The sequence below is a fragment of the Anolis carolinensis genome, chromosome 2 (assembly GCF_035594765.1).
Source record: "Anolis carolinensis isolate JA03-04 chromosome 2, rAnoCar3.1.pri, whole genome shotgun sequence".
Lineage (NCBI taxonomy): Eukaryota > Metazoa > Chordata > Lepidosauria > Squamata > Dactyloidae > Anolis > Anolis carolinensis.
The window spans coordinates 107,373,500-107,388,237 of record NC_085842.1 but is presented as its reverse complement, the minus strand read 5'-3'; the positions used below and the strand labels follow the sequence as shown (position 1 = coordinate 107,388,237).

The window sequence follows — 14,738 nt, the reverse complement described above, 5'->3', positions numbered from 1 at the left end:
GTAGGCCAAAACACATGAGAACCCAAAAGTTGAGAACCACTGCTCTAACTAAAAAGGGCTTGACGAGGGGTAAACAGTGAGGATCTTCATGGGGCACGACACAGTTTTTTAAAAATAAAACCTGTTGGGCTGATATTGTTTATTTATTGAGCTGGGTCTCCTACACTTATGCTCAGAAATGTATAGGACTTAAATTAGCCAGTAATAATTCACATTTTATTCAAGACATGGGGCAGGCCCATAACATGTTGATGCCTGGTAAAGGCCAAAATATTGCCTGTGTCACAATCCCATGATTATAAACCAACTATTTTTCAGTGTTTGTTTTTATTTTATTGATTTATACTTCACAAGGTAAAGGTAAAGGTTTCCCCTGACGTGTCCGACTCTGGGGGTTGGTGCTCATCTCCATTTCTAAGCTGAAGAGCTGATGTTGTCCATAGACACCTCCAAGGTCATGTGGCCAGCATGGCTGCACGGAGCGCCGTTACCTTCCCGCCAGAGTGGTACCTATTGATCTACTCATATTTGCATGTTTTTGAACTGCTAGGTTGGCAGAAGCTGGAGCCAACAGTGGGCACTCACTCTGTTCCCTGGATTTGAACCTGTGACCTTTCGGTCTATAAGTTCAGCAGCTCAGTGCTTTAACACACTGCGCCACCAGGGGCTTTATACTTCACAGGGTGGTTAAATTTATTTCAGCATTGGCATTAGGAGGCTGCAACTCTGTATATCTCAGCACAGCATACCAATGCCACCTGTATATCTATGCAAGGCTGAGCTATATGTACACCTTGATTTCCCATGCAACCTATGAAGACTCCATCTGTTCCCAACACACACAACCATTCTGTGCTTCATGGAAAGTGAGCAGAATTGCATTTCTGTAGCCAGATGCAAACATTACCCCAGCAGACATCTGCTAGGGTCCTCTGGAGATCTCAGTACTGCTGTAATAATTTCACATCTGGCTAGAGGGACCTATCTAGACACTTCTACAACCCCGTACTCTTCCCATGGGTATGGGATGTGCATGCAAGGGGAGTAGTCTTTGGGCACAATGGTGGGAGGAATGGAATGTCAGTCTCTGCAATACCCACAAAAAAGAACTTATACAGGGTAGGAAAAACTTACACAAAAGTATGCCACTAATTGGATACAACCATGTCAGTGTCCTTTATTACACAGAAAGAGAGCAGAAGAGAAAAGGAATGGCCATGGAGCTCATCCTTCCCAGCATGGCTTCCTCACTCAGCCTGCTGAAAGGCTTGGATCTCTCAATGAGGCCAAATCAGTTTTATTTGTTACAATGTAAACCAAAAAAGGCTAACCAATTTAGACTTTCTTTCTATTTTCTCTTTACAGCTTCACAATGTGCATTGTATCAGTGGTATATCTATGGGGAAGACAAAACTACCCTTTAATTTTTAGACTTCTAGCATTGAAGTAAGTGAAACATTGGAAAAGCACACACATCTGGAATTCTTCTATTGCTGTGTTCACTATTCCTTGGTAACTTTGCCTGTCTCTCATATTTAGATCCCTAAAATAAATTCTCAGCTGAAGTTTTATGCTATAAATATGGGGAATGAAGGACAATTTTAGAAATCTTATTTGGAATGGCAATGTCATTCTTTTGCCCTCAGTCTCTGGAAAGTATGCTCTTTGTATTGTATAGTTAGACACCAGATAAATTAACTATGAAAATCATTCCCCTGTTGAGGGAGTGATTGTTTTGTTGCTTTCGTGAGAAATATATTAACATTCAGCAATGCTCACAGGAACATTTCAGCGAATTGTCATATGTGCCATTTACTAACCATTCACCTGAAGAATGTGGGTCTGATACAGTTCTTCATAGCCATAGGCATGACACGTGTACTTGCCCATGTGAATAGTGGTTACCTTGGTGATGTAGAGAGAATCATCGTCCCCGAAATCCTGCAAAGTAGCAAAAGACAAGTGAGCGAAATAAGAGAAAAAAAGACTTGTCATTTAGCAATTATGTTTTAAATGCTACAAAAGGCTGATAATGCTTTAACTATTTCAGCAGTTGCTTGGCTTTCAGCAGGACTGGAATGTATAATATGGTATTGTTGGTTTCCATTAATCTGTGCAGTCAGTAAGAAACCATTGCACTACTATATAAATGGTAGAAAGGGAAAAAATGGAAAAGCTGTCTCTATATAAAATGACTGAATATTTTGCAAATTAAATTATAAATAAAACAGCTTTAGGGATATTTGTTTTAATCTCTTGAGAATAATAATGAAAGCTCTGTGGCCTTTTTACTAAATGAAGAATTAGTACTGGCTTTCAATTTTCTGAAAAAAATGCTTTTGCCAATGATTTTTTTTTTGTTCTTATGAAAAACCTTTATTCTTCTATGTTATAATCATAGAATATAACAGCTGAAAAAGGAGCTTCAAAGTCATCTAGTCCAACACATTCCCCACTCAGTTCTGGATGTTTACAACTAAAAGCAGTAACTGAAGCTCTCCTGATACTTTATATGGGAGAAGTCTAATGCTGCCCCTTGACATCCTACCCTGTTTCCCTGAAAATAAGACAGGGTCTTATATTAATTTTTACTCCCAAAGATGCACTAGGTCTTATTATCAGGGGATGTCTTATTTTTCCATGAAGAAGAGCTCACATTTATTGTTGAACAACAAAATGAACATTTATTATATACTGTAAAGTAGTTGTCACCACAAACCAGCAAAACCAGACAAACTGTGAATCCTATCAAGAATTTCTTGTTACTACCATTATTTACCTGTACAACAATCTATGGTACCTCTTGCAGTTTAGGTTTCACAAGGTTTCCACGCTGATTTCTCTCTATTCTAGTTTCAACGTAGTCATGAATGATGAATAATATAATATACTATAATAATAATAATAATAATAATAATAATAATAATAATAATAATAATATGATATACAATATATTAATGGGATAATATAATAGGATATAATAATAACAGAATATGATAATCATATGGTATTAATAGGATAATATAATAATGGGATATAATAACAGAATAGCATAATATATAATAATAGGATAGTATAATAGAATAATAGTATAGAATATAATGATAAAAAATATATTAATAGGATAATATAATAAAGGGATATAATAATAATAACAGAATATGCTAATAATATAAGAATAATATGATAGAATAATAATAGAATAATAGTACAGAATATAATGATATAAAATATATTAATAGGATAATATAAAATGGAATATAATAATAACAGAATAATAATATAATGATATAATAATAATATAATAATATAATATAATGATATAAAATGTATTAATAGGATAATATAATAATGGGACATAATAATAATAACAGAATATGATGATAATAATATGGTAATAGAATAATAGTATAAAATAATACGTTTCATGACATAGGATAGGAATAAGAATGGGAGGAGAATCCCAATGCGTCCTGTGCCTTTAAGAAGCAGAAGGAGCAGGATGAGTGGAAAGGGTGTTCAAGCCCTCTTCCTTCCCTCCCACCCTCCCTTGCCCTGGCAACAGGAGCCAATCAGAAGCCTTGGGGGCGAAGGGAGCATGGCCAGGACAGAGCCTTGTCTCCAAAGGAAGAAACGCAGTGAGGGAAGGTTCTTCGAGAGCTGCGGCTGGGGGACAGGCGAGAGGCAAGGCAAGGCCAGCCAGGGAGGCACAGAAAGCAAGCACTTTCTCTCCCTCCCTCCAGTGCGTGAGTGTTGCTTCTACCCTGCAGCCATGGAAGGTCCCATTCTTAGTTGCTAGGTCTTACTTTCAGGGGAGGCCTTATATTTGGCAATCCCCCCAAACCCCTACTAGGTCTTATTTTTTGGGGAGATCTTATTTTAGGGGAAACACTGTAGCTTTTAAGCATCTACCCTCTATGAAGAGTAGTGCAGCCACACCCTTCCTCCCCCCACAAAGCTAGTTCTTTTCTCTAGAGCCAAAGGCACCTTCATAAGAGGTAGCCATGGTGCGTGTGTTAGAGATTTCCCAGGAGAGGGAAAACTTCTGCCTGTTTGCACTGAAAACAAAATGTGAGGGGAATGTTTACTTTGTTTTAAAGGGGAATAATGCTTCTGGAACCTTTCTGGATGGGACATGTTTCCATTTTGGATGTCAACTGGAAGTGGGTGCATGGGTTTCTCTCCTACATATGTCTGTTTGCTATTCCACCCCCAAATTTTAGCAATGTATAGTGGCAGCATCTGTGTAAAATTGGCCACTTGTCCCACTGACACCCCTGTATGATTTGGGTGAAAAGCCTTCTCCATGCAATTTTCACCAATGTAGTCCTAGTCCTTTCTTTTGGAACACCTAAACACAAGACTGTTCAAAATCCAGCATGAAGGTCTTCAGTTATTTGAAAGAAAATAGGTCCCCACTCAAATATTCTGGACTACAGGTTAAATATGCTCAGCCCTCAACCATTCCACGCCAGACATTATCCCCCTATGCTCCTCATCTCTCCACTCAGTGTTTCCTTTCTTTGACTATATCATGAGATCTACCAAGTCTATGCTAGAAAATAGGCATTGGCAATAAATGTTTCATTTGAACTTCTTTTGCTCTACTGACTTTCCTACCTACTTGCCTGCCTGCCTACCTATCCATCATTGCCTCTGCCAGTGGCAACAAAGATATAGCTATCTACTCTACACCTTTCCCTAGAATATTCCAGAACAATTCAATATTAATGATATTCTAGGAAAATAAAATGGCAGTTGCTGGGAGCAGCTGCCAAACTCAGCACTACTTTCTTTTAAAAATATAATTTTATTACATTTCCATTCAATTCCATTACAAAATACAATCTCCAGACAGTGAGGAGCATGCACTCACAAATGACATATGATGAATAGACAGATGGGAAACTGGGAAAGGGGATCCATGCTCACTGTTACATGTTGCATTTCTTTTTGAACAAATAGCAGTGGGACCAAATGTGCTCCATACAGCCCTTTTCATTATTTCTTAAGGAAATGCATATGCCTACCGAAAAGAAAGAGAGATCACATAATGCTCAAAATTTCAGAATTTTTTTTGTCCTTAGATGGTAAAAAGGCTCTACTAAAGTAGTGCAGTAGCTAGAGCTGGAGTCTTCTTGGTGAATTTTGCTGAGATAATCACTCTATTAAACCACCCTGAGAAACATTTGGGAAGTAGAAGTGGGGATAAAAAAAAGAAAGATCTCCCCTTTGGCTGTGCTTACTCTGCAAGCAACTTTCACTGCCGAAGAGTTCTTAACTACAATTTTATGAACTGTCCCCATTGACAGACAAGGCTGGCTTCTTGGATCCCAGACAGTTTGGAAGCCAATTGGACACACTTCTCAGTATACACATGATCCAACTCTTTCTCACCATGATAGTGGTACCTATGCTGATTTTACCAGATAGGACAGATAGCTTGTCCTATCTGTGTTGCCCCGCCCCCTGCCTATTATGCTGATCAAAACCATTTTGACTCAGGTGTGAAATTGCCATATGCCTTGTTCAAATTTCACCTCAGGTACAAACTCATTAAGCATAAATTCTTGTATTATTTACTTGCCATGAGCTCTTTACTTGTAGTAAGCGGTTTATACTATAACAGCAACCTTATAAGGTTGTTATAAAGGACACACAGATAATGTAGATGAAGTGTTTTGTGCGCACAGTACATGTTAAATATGCAAGAAATTACTACTAAAGAATGGATGTGGTTTCTATAAGATGATGAAAAGTTTCATATTTGTTTATTTGAGGGTGATTGACCTTGACCTCCAGGAGTTATAGTTCACCCATATTCAGAGAACACTGAACCCAACAGATTATGGATCTCGACTATACTTGGCACACAGACCCAATATGGCCAACTTTTCACACTGGTGGGGTTTGTGGGTGATTGACTTTGATATCCAGGAGTTATACTTTACCCATATTCAGAGAACACTGAATCCAGCAGATGACGGATGGACCATACTTGGCATACAAATTCAACATAGCCAGTTGTGAGTACTGGTGGATTTTGGGGGTGTTTGACCTTGAACTCTGGGAGTCATAGTTCACCTATATTCCACGAGCCCTCTGAACCCCACCAATGATGGATCTGGACCAAACTTGGCACACAGACCCAACACAATCAACTTTGCGTACTGGTGGGGTTTGGCGGGTGATTGATCTTGGCATCTGGGAGTTATAGTTCACCCGTATTCAGAAAACACAGAACCCAGCAGATGACGAATTTGGACCACACTTGGTACACAGACCTGACATGACCAACTGTGCATATTGGCGGGGTTTGGGAGTGATTGACCTTGGCATCTGGGAGCTATAGTTTGCCCATATTCAGGGAACACTGAATCCAGCAAGTGACAGATCTGGACCAAAATGGGCATACAGACCCAATATGACCAACTGTTAATACTGGTGGAGTTTGGGAAGGACCCACGATTTTGGGAATTATAGTTCACCCACATCCCTATACATTTTAAAATGAGAGCATTCATAAAAAACAAAAACAAAAACAAAGACTGATTTTTTGTTTTAAAAAAAGTGTTACAAATTACCAAACTGATATTATCTAACATCCAAGAACAAACAAAGCCTATTTCAAATAACCTGGGCATCGCCAGGTACTAGCTTTTATAAGCTAGTATAAAAGAAAACTTAAATTGTTAATATTAACATCAGAAATAAAACTCATAAGCCAAAATGGGTATCCATACATTTAAAAGCCAGGTCCTTGAGGCCTGTTCAAGGCCATGTGTGCCTCCTGAGGAGGGCATTACAAAAAGGTGGGGCTATTATACAAAATAAGCTTAAGCGTGCAAATATTTCATAGTAGATACATTTTCTGAAATAAATTGAATTCACTATTAATATTTGTTCATTGATAAATAATCTATAAATGTCCTGAAACAATTCCAATTTGTGGTCCTGTCAATAGTTTACTGTTTTAATGGTTGCCAGCTTCCCGAGAAGCAGCCAGGATCGGCCAGGACTTCTTGGCTCCTTCTCCTCGGGAGGCAATGCCACTCTCCTCCAGGCTGCTTTCCAGAGGCGAGGAAAGCCTGCGCCTTTTCCTTGAGCTGGCAGGAAGGGGAAGGGAAGCTGCAATGTTTTGATTCTCTCTTGAGATCTTGCAAAAGAAGTGAGAGCAGGGTTCTTGCTTGCTCCTCCCTTCCTTTTGCATTCATTCTTCAGCTGGTTGAGCTTCCGCATTGCAATAGCGCAGGTCCCACACTCTTCAGGGTGGCGGCAGGAAAGTGCTGAGGGTAATAACTTTCCAAACTCATTAATCGTTATTAAGAGTTACTAATTTTGAGTGGGGACTATGTTTAAAAGTACTTTTGAAGTGTGGCTTTCAACTGTATATAATAAATATTTTATCCTATACTTTGTTAATTTTTAATTCCAAAACGTAATATACTTTGTGGATAGCCCTCGTACTATTAAGTAGTCAACTGGATCCAGAATAAGCATGTCTGAATTGCTATTTGATGTTTTAAAAGCCAAGTGTTGGTGTGTGTGTGTGTGTGTGTGTGTGTGTGTGTATGTATGTAGGTGTATAATATCACTTAAATGCAATCAAACCATATTTAAAAAAAGATGCATTTAATCACTAAAATACATATTTATTAAGCAATTAATAAACAGAACTCCCAGAAATCCCAGCCAGTTTACCAGCTGTTAGGATTTCTGGGAGTTGAAGGTCAAAACATCTGGGGACCCACAGGTTGAGAACCACTGCTCTAGGGTGAGACCATGCAATGTTAAAGTCTTAATTTTGAGTATCCAGCCATTCTCCTTTACACTCAAGTGTTCCTTGATACATGGAATTCAAATTGAATCATCTGTATCAAATCAAATATATAGAATAGCAAGATCTTGAGTCAAACCACACTCTTCTTGGAATAACAATAGAAAGCAGCTTTGATTGAAGTACTGGTGTTTTCAGTTTTTTTGTGCTTTGATGCATTGTAGCTGAGATTGAATTCAGATCAATAAAAACTAGAAGGGTATTTTTACGGGATGATTTATAAAAGAGCAGAAGAAAAACAAAGTAGTAAAAATCCTCTGTCATTCATGTGTTGCTTCCTAATAGACACCCCTGATTAATGTTATGAACACTTGGTTGGTGCTCTAAATTTGTCTTTTTTGGATGATCTATTTCATTCTGATGCATGGTATGCTAAGACATTTTTGAAAGATGTGAGCTTTTCCTCCTCCTTCTTTTACTATTTCCCCACATAGTATAGAGGAGCTTAACACCATACTTTTATGCAGTACTTATAAAAACAATATTCCTGATTTGAAATGTGACGATTGCCTAAGCCTGCCCTATTCAAAATTTTGTTAGGGAAATTTCCTCCCCTGTGCCATTGTTGCCTAATGCACATCTCTTGGGTTTCAACAAATGAGAGTTATATTGTTTGCAGAAGGAAGTTTTCATTTCTAGGATCGGCTGTCTGTGCAACTTGCTGTAGGGCAGTTTAATGGGGCTAATGGCTTATAGTAAAAGATCTCCAGTTGAATGTAGTGGCTGGCTATGTATAATGTATAAGCAATGGTGGGTGGGGTGGGCTAGTCCTAGTTTCTACTCACATGCATCAGGCTTCAGGAAAGAAACTTGGATCCAAATTCTCCCAATTAGAAATCCAGACAGTCCTGTGTAAATTGAAGCGATCTCAAAAGCCTACTCATTTTCTTTCGGAAAGAAATTCATACCATCTTTTAACCAGCTATGATTTTTCTTCAAAATCTTCCTAGTTCTCTTGGAATTCCCCCAACCTTAAGTATTTTTAAGAACATAAGAAGAACTCCACTGAATGTTACAAGTCTACCCTGCCCAATATTCTCTTCAATACAACATCCAATAAGAATAGGGAAAGTATGTGCAGTTGTCAGTTTTCTGTATCAAAAATTGACTTACTGCCACTTAGGATACATGGTTGGAAAGAATAACAGATTGGCAGAGAATTCCATGTAGTTCTCATCTGGTATTCAAACATCCTGAAACTTTCAAGAAATTATTCTGCATAGAAATATATGTAGATTTTTCTTCGCATGAACATTATGGGTTTTGTGCAAAAAACCAACTTTTTTTCCACTGGAAAAATGCATCTGTACAAATAGCCAGTGCAAAAGTTCTGTTTTTGGATGTGTGCAATGATATCTGGAAACACATTACAAAATCTAGGATTTTAATGCAAAATACAAATATAATATCTGGAATTATTTAGGGATATGAAAATACTGAATAAGAACTATGCAGAAATATTCAGTCAGAATTGTTCTTCAGGAGATGTATGTCTCCTATATCTGCTGTAGCTATGTCTCATAGCAATGCCCTCCAACACCCACCATTTAAGCGATATAGACCCCCAACATGGCAATTTCTGTGTCAGGGAAAGTGTGTGTGCAGGATCAATAAGGACATTCTGGCTTTATTTCTGTATCTGGATGCACTGCAAGAGGCATCTGCAGAAACCTCCAAGAGATCCTTGGAAGGTCTATGCTGATGACATTCTTACAGCACAAGGAAATTTCTAGCTGTGTGTCTGTTGATCTCCCCCCCCCCCCCCCGGCTTCCAATAACATGGAAATTGCCGTGTTGTGGAGGGTGTCACTTAAAAAGATGGGGTTGGGAAGGAATTTTATCATTGCAATGAGCAAAAAAAGTGGGTTGCAATAGCTAAGTTGGTCTCCTGCAAATATAACTCAATAATGGCATGTCAGCCTACATTTTCTCCCACAATGGGGAGAAAACTGGAAACAATTGAACATTTGCATCCTTAGTGGCTAATCAGTTGTTCTATAGGGATCCCATAAGCATGACACCATTGCAATAATCCGGAACGGCTTACTTAGGAATTAATACACCAATCTTGGCTTGATTTCCTTTTTAAAGGGTGTTTTCAAATCCTGATAAAACAGAAAAATACTTCTTAATCTTCCAAGAAGAAAACTGTTGTGAATGAGTCTTCTGAGGCTGTGAGTGATAATGGAGGGATCAGGAGAGGAAGGAAGAACCCTCGTGAGGAGGGCTTGCTGGAAGATTTATATAGGAAGACAATCAGGGAGATTGATGAGGAGTCTTCTGAGGAAGATTCATGTGGGGACTTGGGAGGGGATCTTGAGCTGGAAATGGATGCTGAGGAACCAGTGGTGTTGGAGGAAGTTGGCATAGATTGGGCACGGGCTCTGGAGGATCTTGGGGAGGAATCTGGGTCCATGGATGCTGTAAATGCTGGAGAGACTTGGGTATCTTCAGAAGCAGATCCCACATGGTCTGCCTGGAGGAATGAGGGTAGTTCCACAGGTGTGGATAGAGTTGGGTGTGGGCAGGATGATCTTGACTCTGATGAGGAGTTTGGGATGCCTGATCCAAGGGCATTGGCTGTTTGGAGCTCAGATTCTGATGAGGAGTTTGGGACACCTGATCCAAGGGCGTTAGAGGTTTGGACACCCAAGGAAACCTAAATAAATTGGCGATGTTGGGTCACTATGCTTTGCGTGTGGCAAGGTGTTGCTGGGTGCCATTGGGTTTCCTGTACATGATTCTGAAGACTGGCTTGGGACTTTGCAACAGATGTAAGTTTGATCCGGGTTATTCTGCAACGGAGGGCTGGAATTGTGTGGGTTTCCCTGGACTGCACTGTTATTACTATTTTGCATTAGCTGCTGTTCGCCTCCGTTGTCTTGGCTCTTTGTGCCATTCCATGACGTGGACCTTCTTGTGATGACTTCACCCCTTGGACCTTGGACTGGAACTCAACTTGGCTTATCTCTTCATTCCCAAATTCAGCTTGGCGTCGTTCCTGTCTTTGTGGCTGTCTACTGTTGCTGACTACTGGCTTTGTTTCTGACCCTGAAGCATTCTCCTTATCCCGACTTCGGACCGGCTTGACTACGTTACAGCATTCTGCTCCTTTAACTCCTGGCTCGGCGTTTGTCTCTGCAGCGGTTTGCTGCCAACTCTTCAGCGTCTTCCAGGTTCGCTTGTTTTTGCTGCTCACAGCAAAGAGCTTTTTAGCCTGGTTTGGGTTCTTGTTTCAGTTTAGAATTGCTGTTGTACTTCTGGGTTTTGGGAAAGTTTTTGGGGCTTCATAACTGTTTGCCTTTGTTTGTTTTGCCATTTTAAGCCCGTTTTTAGCTTTTGGGCTGAATTCAAGTATTCTATGTTAAATCCGGATTATATCTCTGGTTAATCCGGATTATATGCCAATTAATGCTTTTGGCGTTTTTCCTGCTTTGACTGCCTAATAACACTGGAGATTAAGTGTTTCATGTCTCTGTTAATTTACTGAACTATTTTTGGACTATTACTTTAATAAACTATATTTTGGCTCTCAATTGGCGTCTGACCTTTGACAAAAACACTTGAAATATTTAGGTATGTGTTCCGTAAAGATAAATGAGATAAAATGTTTCCTTTACAGCAAACAAATATTACTTTAACATATCAATTAGAACAATGAAGAGATTGCCTATGCATGTATAATACACTAAAATTTCATGAATTAAAAAAAATCAGTGCAAAGTGTTGGACCAATCAATAAAGCCAATAATAACTCCCCATAATCCTGATAGACAAAGGTCTTATATTTGTTAATAAGAGTGCATCTATTCTGTAGAATCATTACAGTTTAACATTGCTTTAACTGCCATAGGTCAATGTTATGGAAACATGGGAATGGTGGTTTGTTCAAGTATCAACACTATATGGTAGAGAAGGCTAAAGCCCTTATCAAACCACAACTCTCATGATTCCATAGCACTGAGCCATGGCAGTTAAAGTGGTGTCAAACTGCATTAAGATTCCTTTAACATTTCTACAGGTTTCTTAAAGCTCCTATAAAACTCTTTTAAAATATTGGAATATCAGGACTTTCTCAGCAAATTAAGAGGGCTAATTCACTTATCTGGCAGTGGTGTTATCTGTACACTGTGGAGACAGAAGTGACACATACATTTGTTTCTTCCAGAGTGAGACCCAGGTCGCCTGACAAAAAAAATCAATTAAAAACCTGGCAATATATTTTAAAAACAATTAAAATACCACATTAAAAAGTATATGACTATTTTAAAGCAGACATAAAAGTTTAAAAAAAAAATAAAGTTCCTACCCAATGTCCTCCCTGACATATTTTTTTTATATATATAATGTTTATTTATTTTCATTCATTCAAATATACATACATTGCGAGTGTTTGTTGCATACAGTGCAATACTTTCATCTATTAGTCTTTCATAATCATTTCTCAGACAATATATTTACAATAAGGGGTCACAGGCTTCTATTTGTATAGTATATATAGTGATATTATAAGTTCCAAATTTATATCCGTTTCCTCCTTGCCTTCAGTCTATTAGCTTCCTCTATGTATATTTTTAGATTAATTTTACATTGAAATGTTGGATCATTGGTTGCCATTCCTTAACAAAGTTCTCTAAAGGTTCTCCTCTTAAGTGCATTGTTATTTTGTCCATCATCAGCAACTCTATAGTATATTGTTCCAGTTCTGCTAAGGGAGGTACCTTAGGGGTTTTCCAGTATCTAGCGTATACTATCCGAGCTGCCACTGTCACGTAAAACAAAATTCTTCCATATTTCCTTTCCAATTCTTCTCCGGGCATGTTCAAAAGGTACATTTGTGGTGTCATTTTAAAATTTGTATTTAATACCTTTTCTAGATGTGCATGAATCTGTTTCCAATAGCTGTTTACTTTGTTGCATGACCACCACAGGTGGTAAAATGTGCCTTTTTCTTTCCCACATTTCCAGCATTTATCGGTGCAGTTGTACATCTTCGCTAATCTCTCTGGAGGGAGATACCACCGCAAGTGCATTTTGTAAATGTTTTCTTTTAGGTTTTGACATGCCGTGTATTTCATTCTTCTATTCCATGTTTTTTCCCATTGGACCATTTTTATCTCTTGGCCGATGTTTTGAGCCCATCTAACCATCGAGTCCTTTACTACTTCCTCTTCTGTGTGCCAAGTCAGTAGGTTTTTGTATATATAAGATATAAGTCCTTTTGGTTTTTGGAACATCGCCACATCAAACCATGTTTTTGCTGTCTGGAAACCTGAGGTTTTGAGTTGTTCTTTAAATTTCTCACGCAGTTGTCTATATAAAAGCCAGTTACATTTAAGGCCTGATTGGTTCAGTTCTTCTAGGGATTTCATTTCTGAGTTTTCCAAATTAATATGGACCAATTCCCTGTAGGTTAACCATTTCCCTTGTAAGATGTTCTCCCTTTTGTAGTATGCCTCATGTGGGGACATCCACTCTGGTGTCTTTGTATATATTCTTTTTTTGTATCTGTTCCAGGTGTTTAGAATTGGTCTTCGTATGTAATGATCATTAAATATGCCTGTTGGTTTGGCCTTTTGTATATCTAAATATGCATGCCATCCAAAAGGGAGATTTATACCTTCTAAATCTAATAGCTCATTGTCTTCTAGGGTCACCCATTCTTTAATCCAGTCCAGACAGCATGCATGAAAGTAGAGTTGTAAATTTGGAAGGGATAAGCCGCCTCTTGTTTTATCATCATTAAGTATTTTCATTTTTACTCTTGGTTTTTTCCCAGCCCAAATAAATTTTGAGATGTCTTTTTGCCAAATTTTGAAGATTTTTTCGTTGTTAATAATTGGTATGTTTTGAAACAAAAATAACATTTTTGGCAGTGTTGTCATTTTGATAGATGATATCCTCCCTAATAGGGAGAGCCCTCGTTAGTCCCATTCCGTTAGTTCTTTCTTTATCTCTCTCCACACCTTTTCATAATTATTTTTGAATAGTTCTGAATTTTTCTTGATGTATATTCCTAAGTATTTGGCTTTCTGTACAATATTATATTCTGTGTTTTCTTTTAGTTCTTGTTTTTCCGATTCTGTGAGGTTCTTTGTTAAAAATTGACTTTTCTCTTTGTTTACTTTTAACCCAGCTAATTCTGAGAAGTTTGTTAGGGTATTAATTAATTTTTCCTTTGAGTCATTGGGGTTTTCCAGAGTCAGAACAATATCATCGGCGAAGGCGCGAATCTTATATTCTTTTCCTGCTGCCCGAACACCTTTTATCTCCTTGTTTTCATTTATTTGTTTTATTAGCATCTCTATGCATATAATAAACAGGAGTGGCGATAGTGGACAACCTTGCCTGGTGCCACGTCTTATTCTGATTCTTTGTGTTTTCTCCCCATTGATTATTAACTGCGCATATTGATCTTTGTATATAGTTCTTATTGTTTTTATATATTGGTCTCCCATATCATGTGCTTGCAGAGCTTCCATCATAAAATCCCAGCTTAAGCTGTCGAATGCTTTTTCTATGTCTAAAAAGAGTATCGCTAATTTCCTGCTGGGATGTTTATCAAATAATTCAATTATATCGATGAGGCATCTTGTATTCTGTTTGATTTGTCTATTCGGCAAAAAGCCGGCTTGGTCTTTTGAGATTATTCTTTTTAGGATATTTTTCAATCTGTTTGCCAGGATAGACATAAAGAGTTTGTAGTCTGCATTCAGAAGTGATATAGGTCTGTAATTCTTTGGTTGTAGAGGGTCTCTATCTTCCTTCGGTATTAATGTTATGTATTCATCTTTCCATGATTCGGGTATTTTCCCTTCTTTTAGCGAATTCATAATAGCTTGTAGCGGTTTAGTTAAGTTCTCCTGAAATACTTTATAATATTTTGCTGTGAGGCCATCGG

The 14,738-nt window shown here is 38.2% G+C and overlaps 1 protein-coding gene across 3 annotated transcripts in view; it reads right to left on the bottom strand.

Annotated features, from left to right (window-relative positions):
* Window positions 1–14,738, bottom strand: part of fstl4 (follistatin like 4) — a 638,776-nt gene that overhangs the window by 55,304 nt on the left and 568,734 nt on the right. For all 3 annotated transcript variants that reach the window (XM_062970369.1, XM_062970368.1, XM_062970370.1), the window contains exon 8: window positions 1,821–1,941. In XM_062970369.1, coding sequence (XP_062826439.1) covers window positions 1,821–1,941 — 121 coding nt within the window. The remainder of the gene's footprint in view (window positions 1–1,820; window positions 1,942–14,738) is intronic.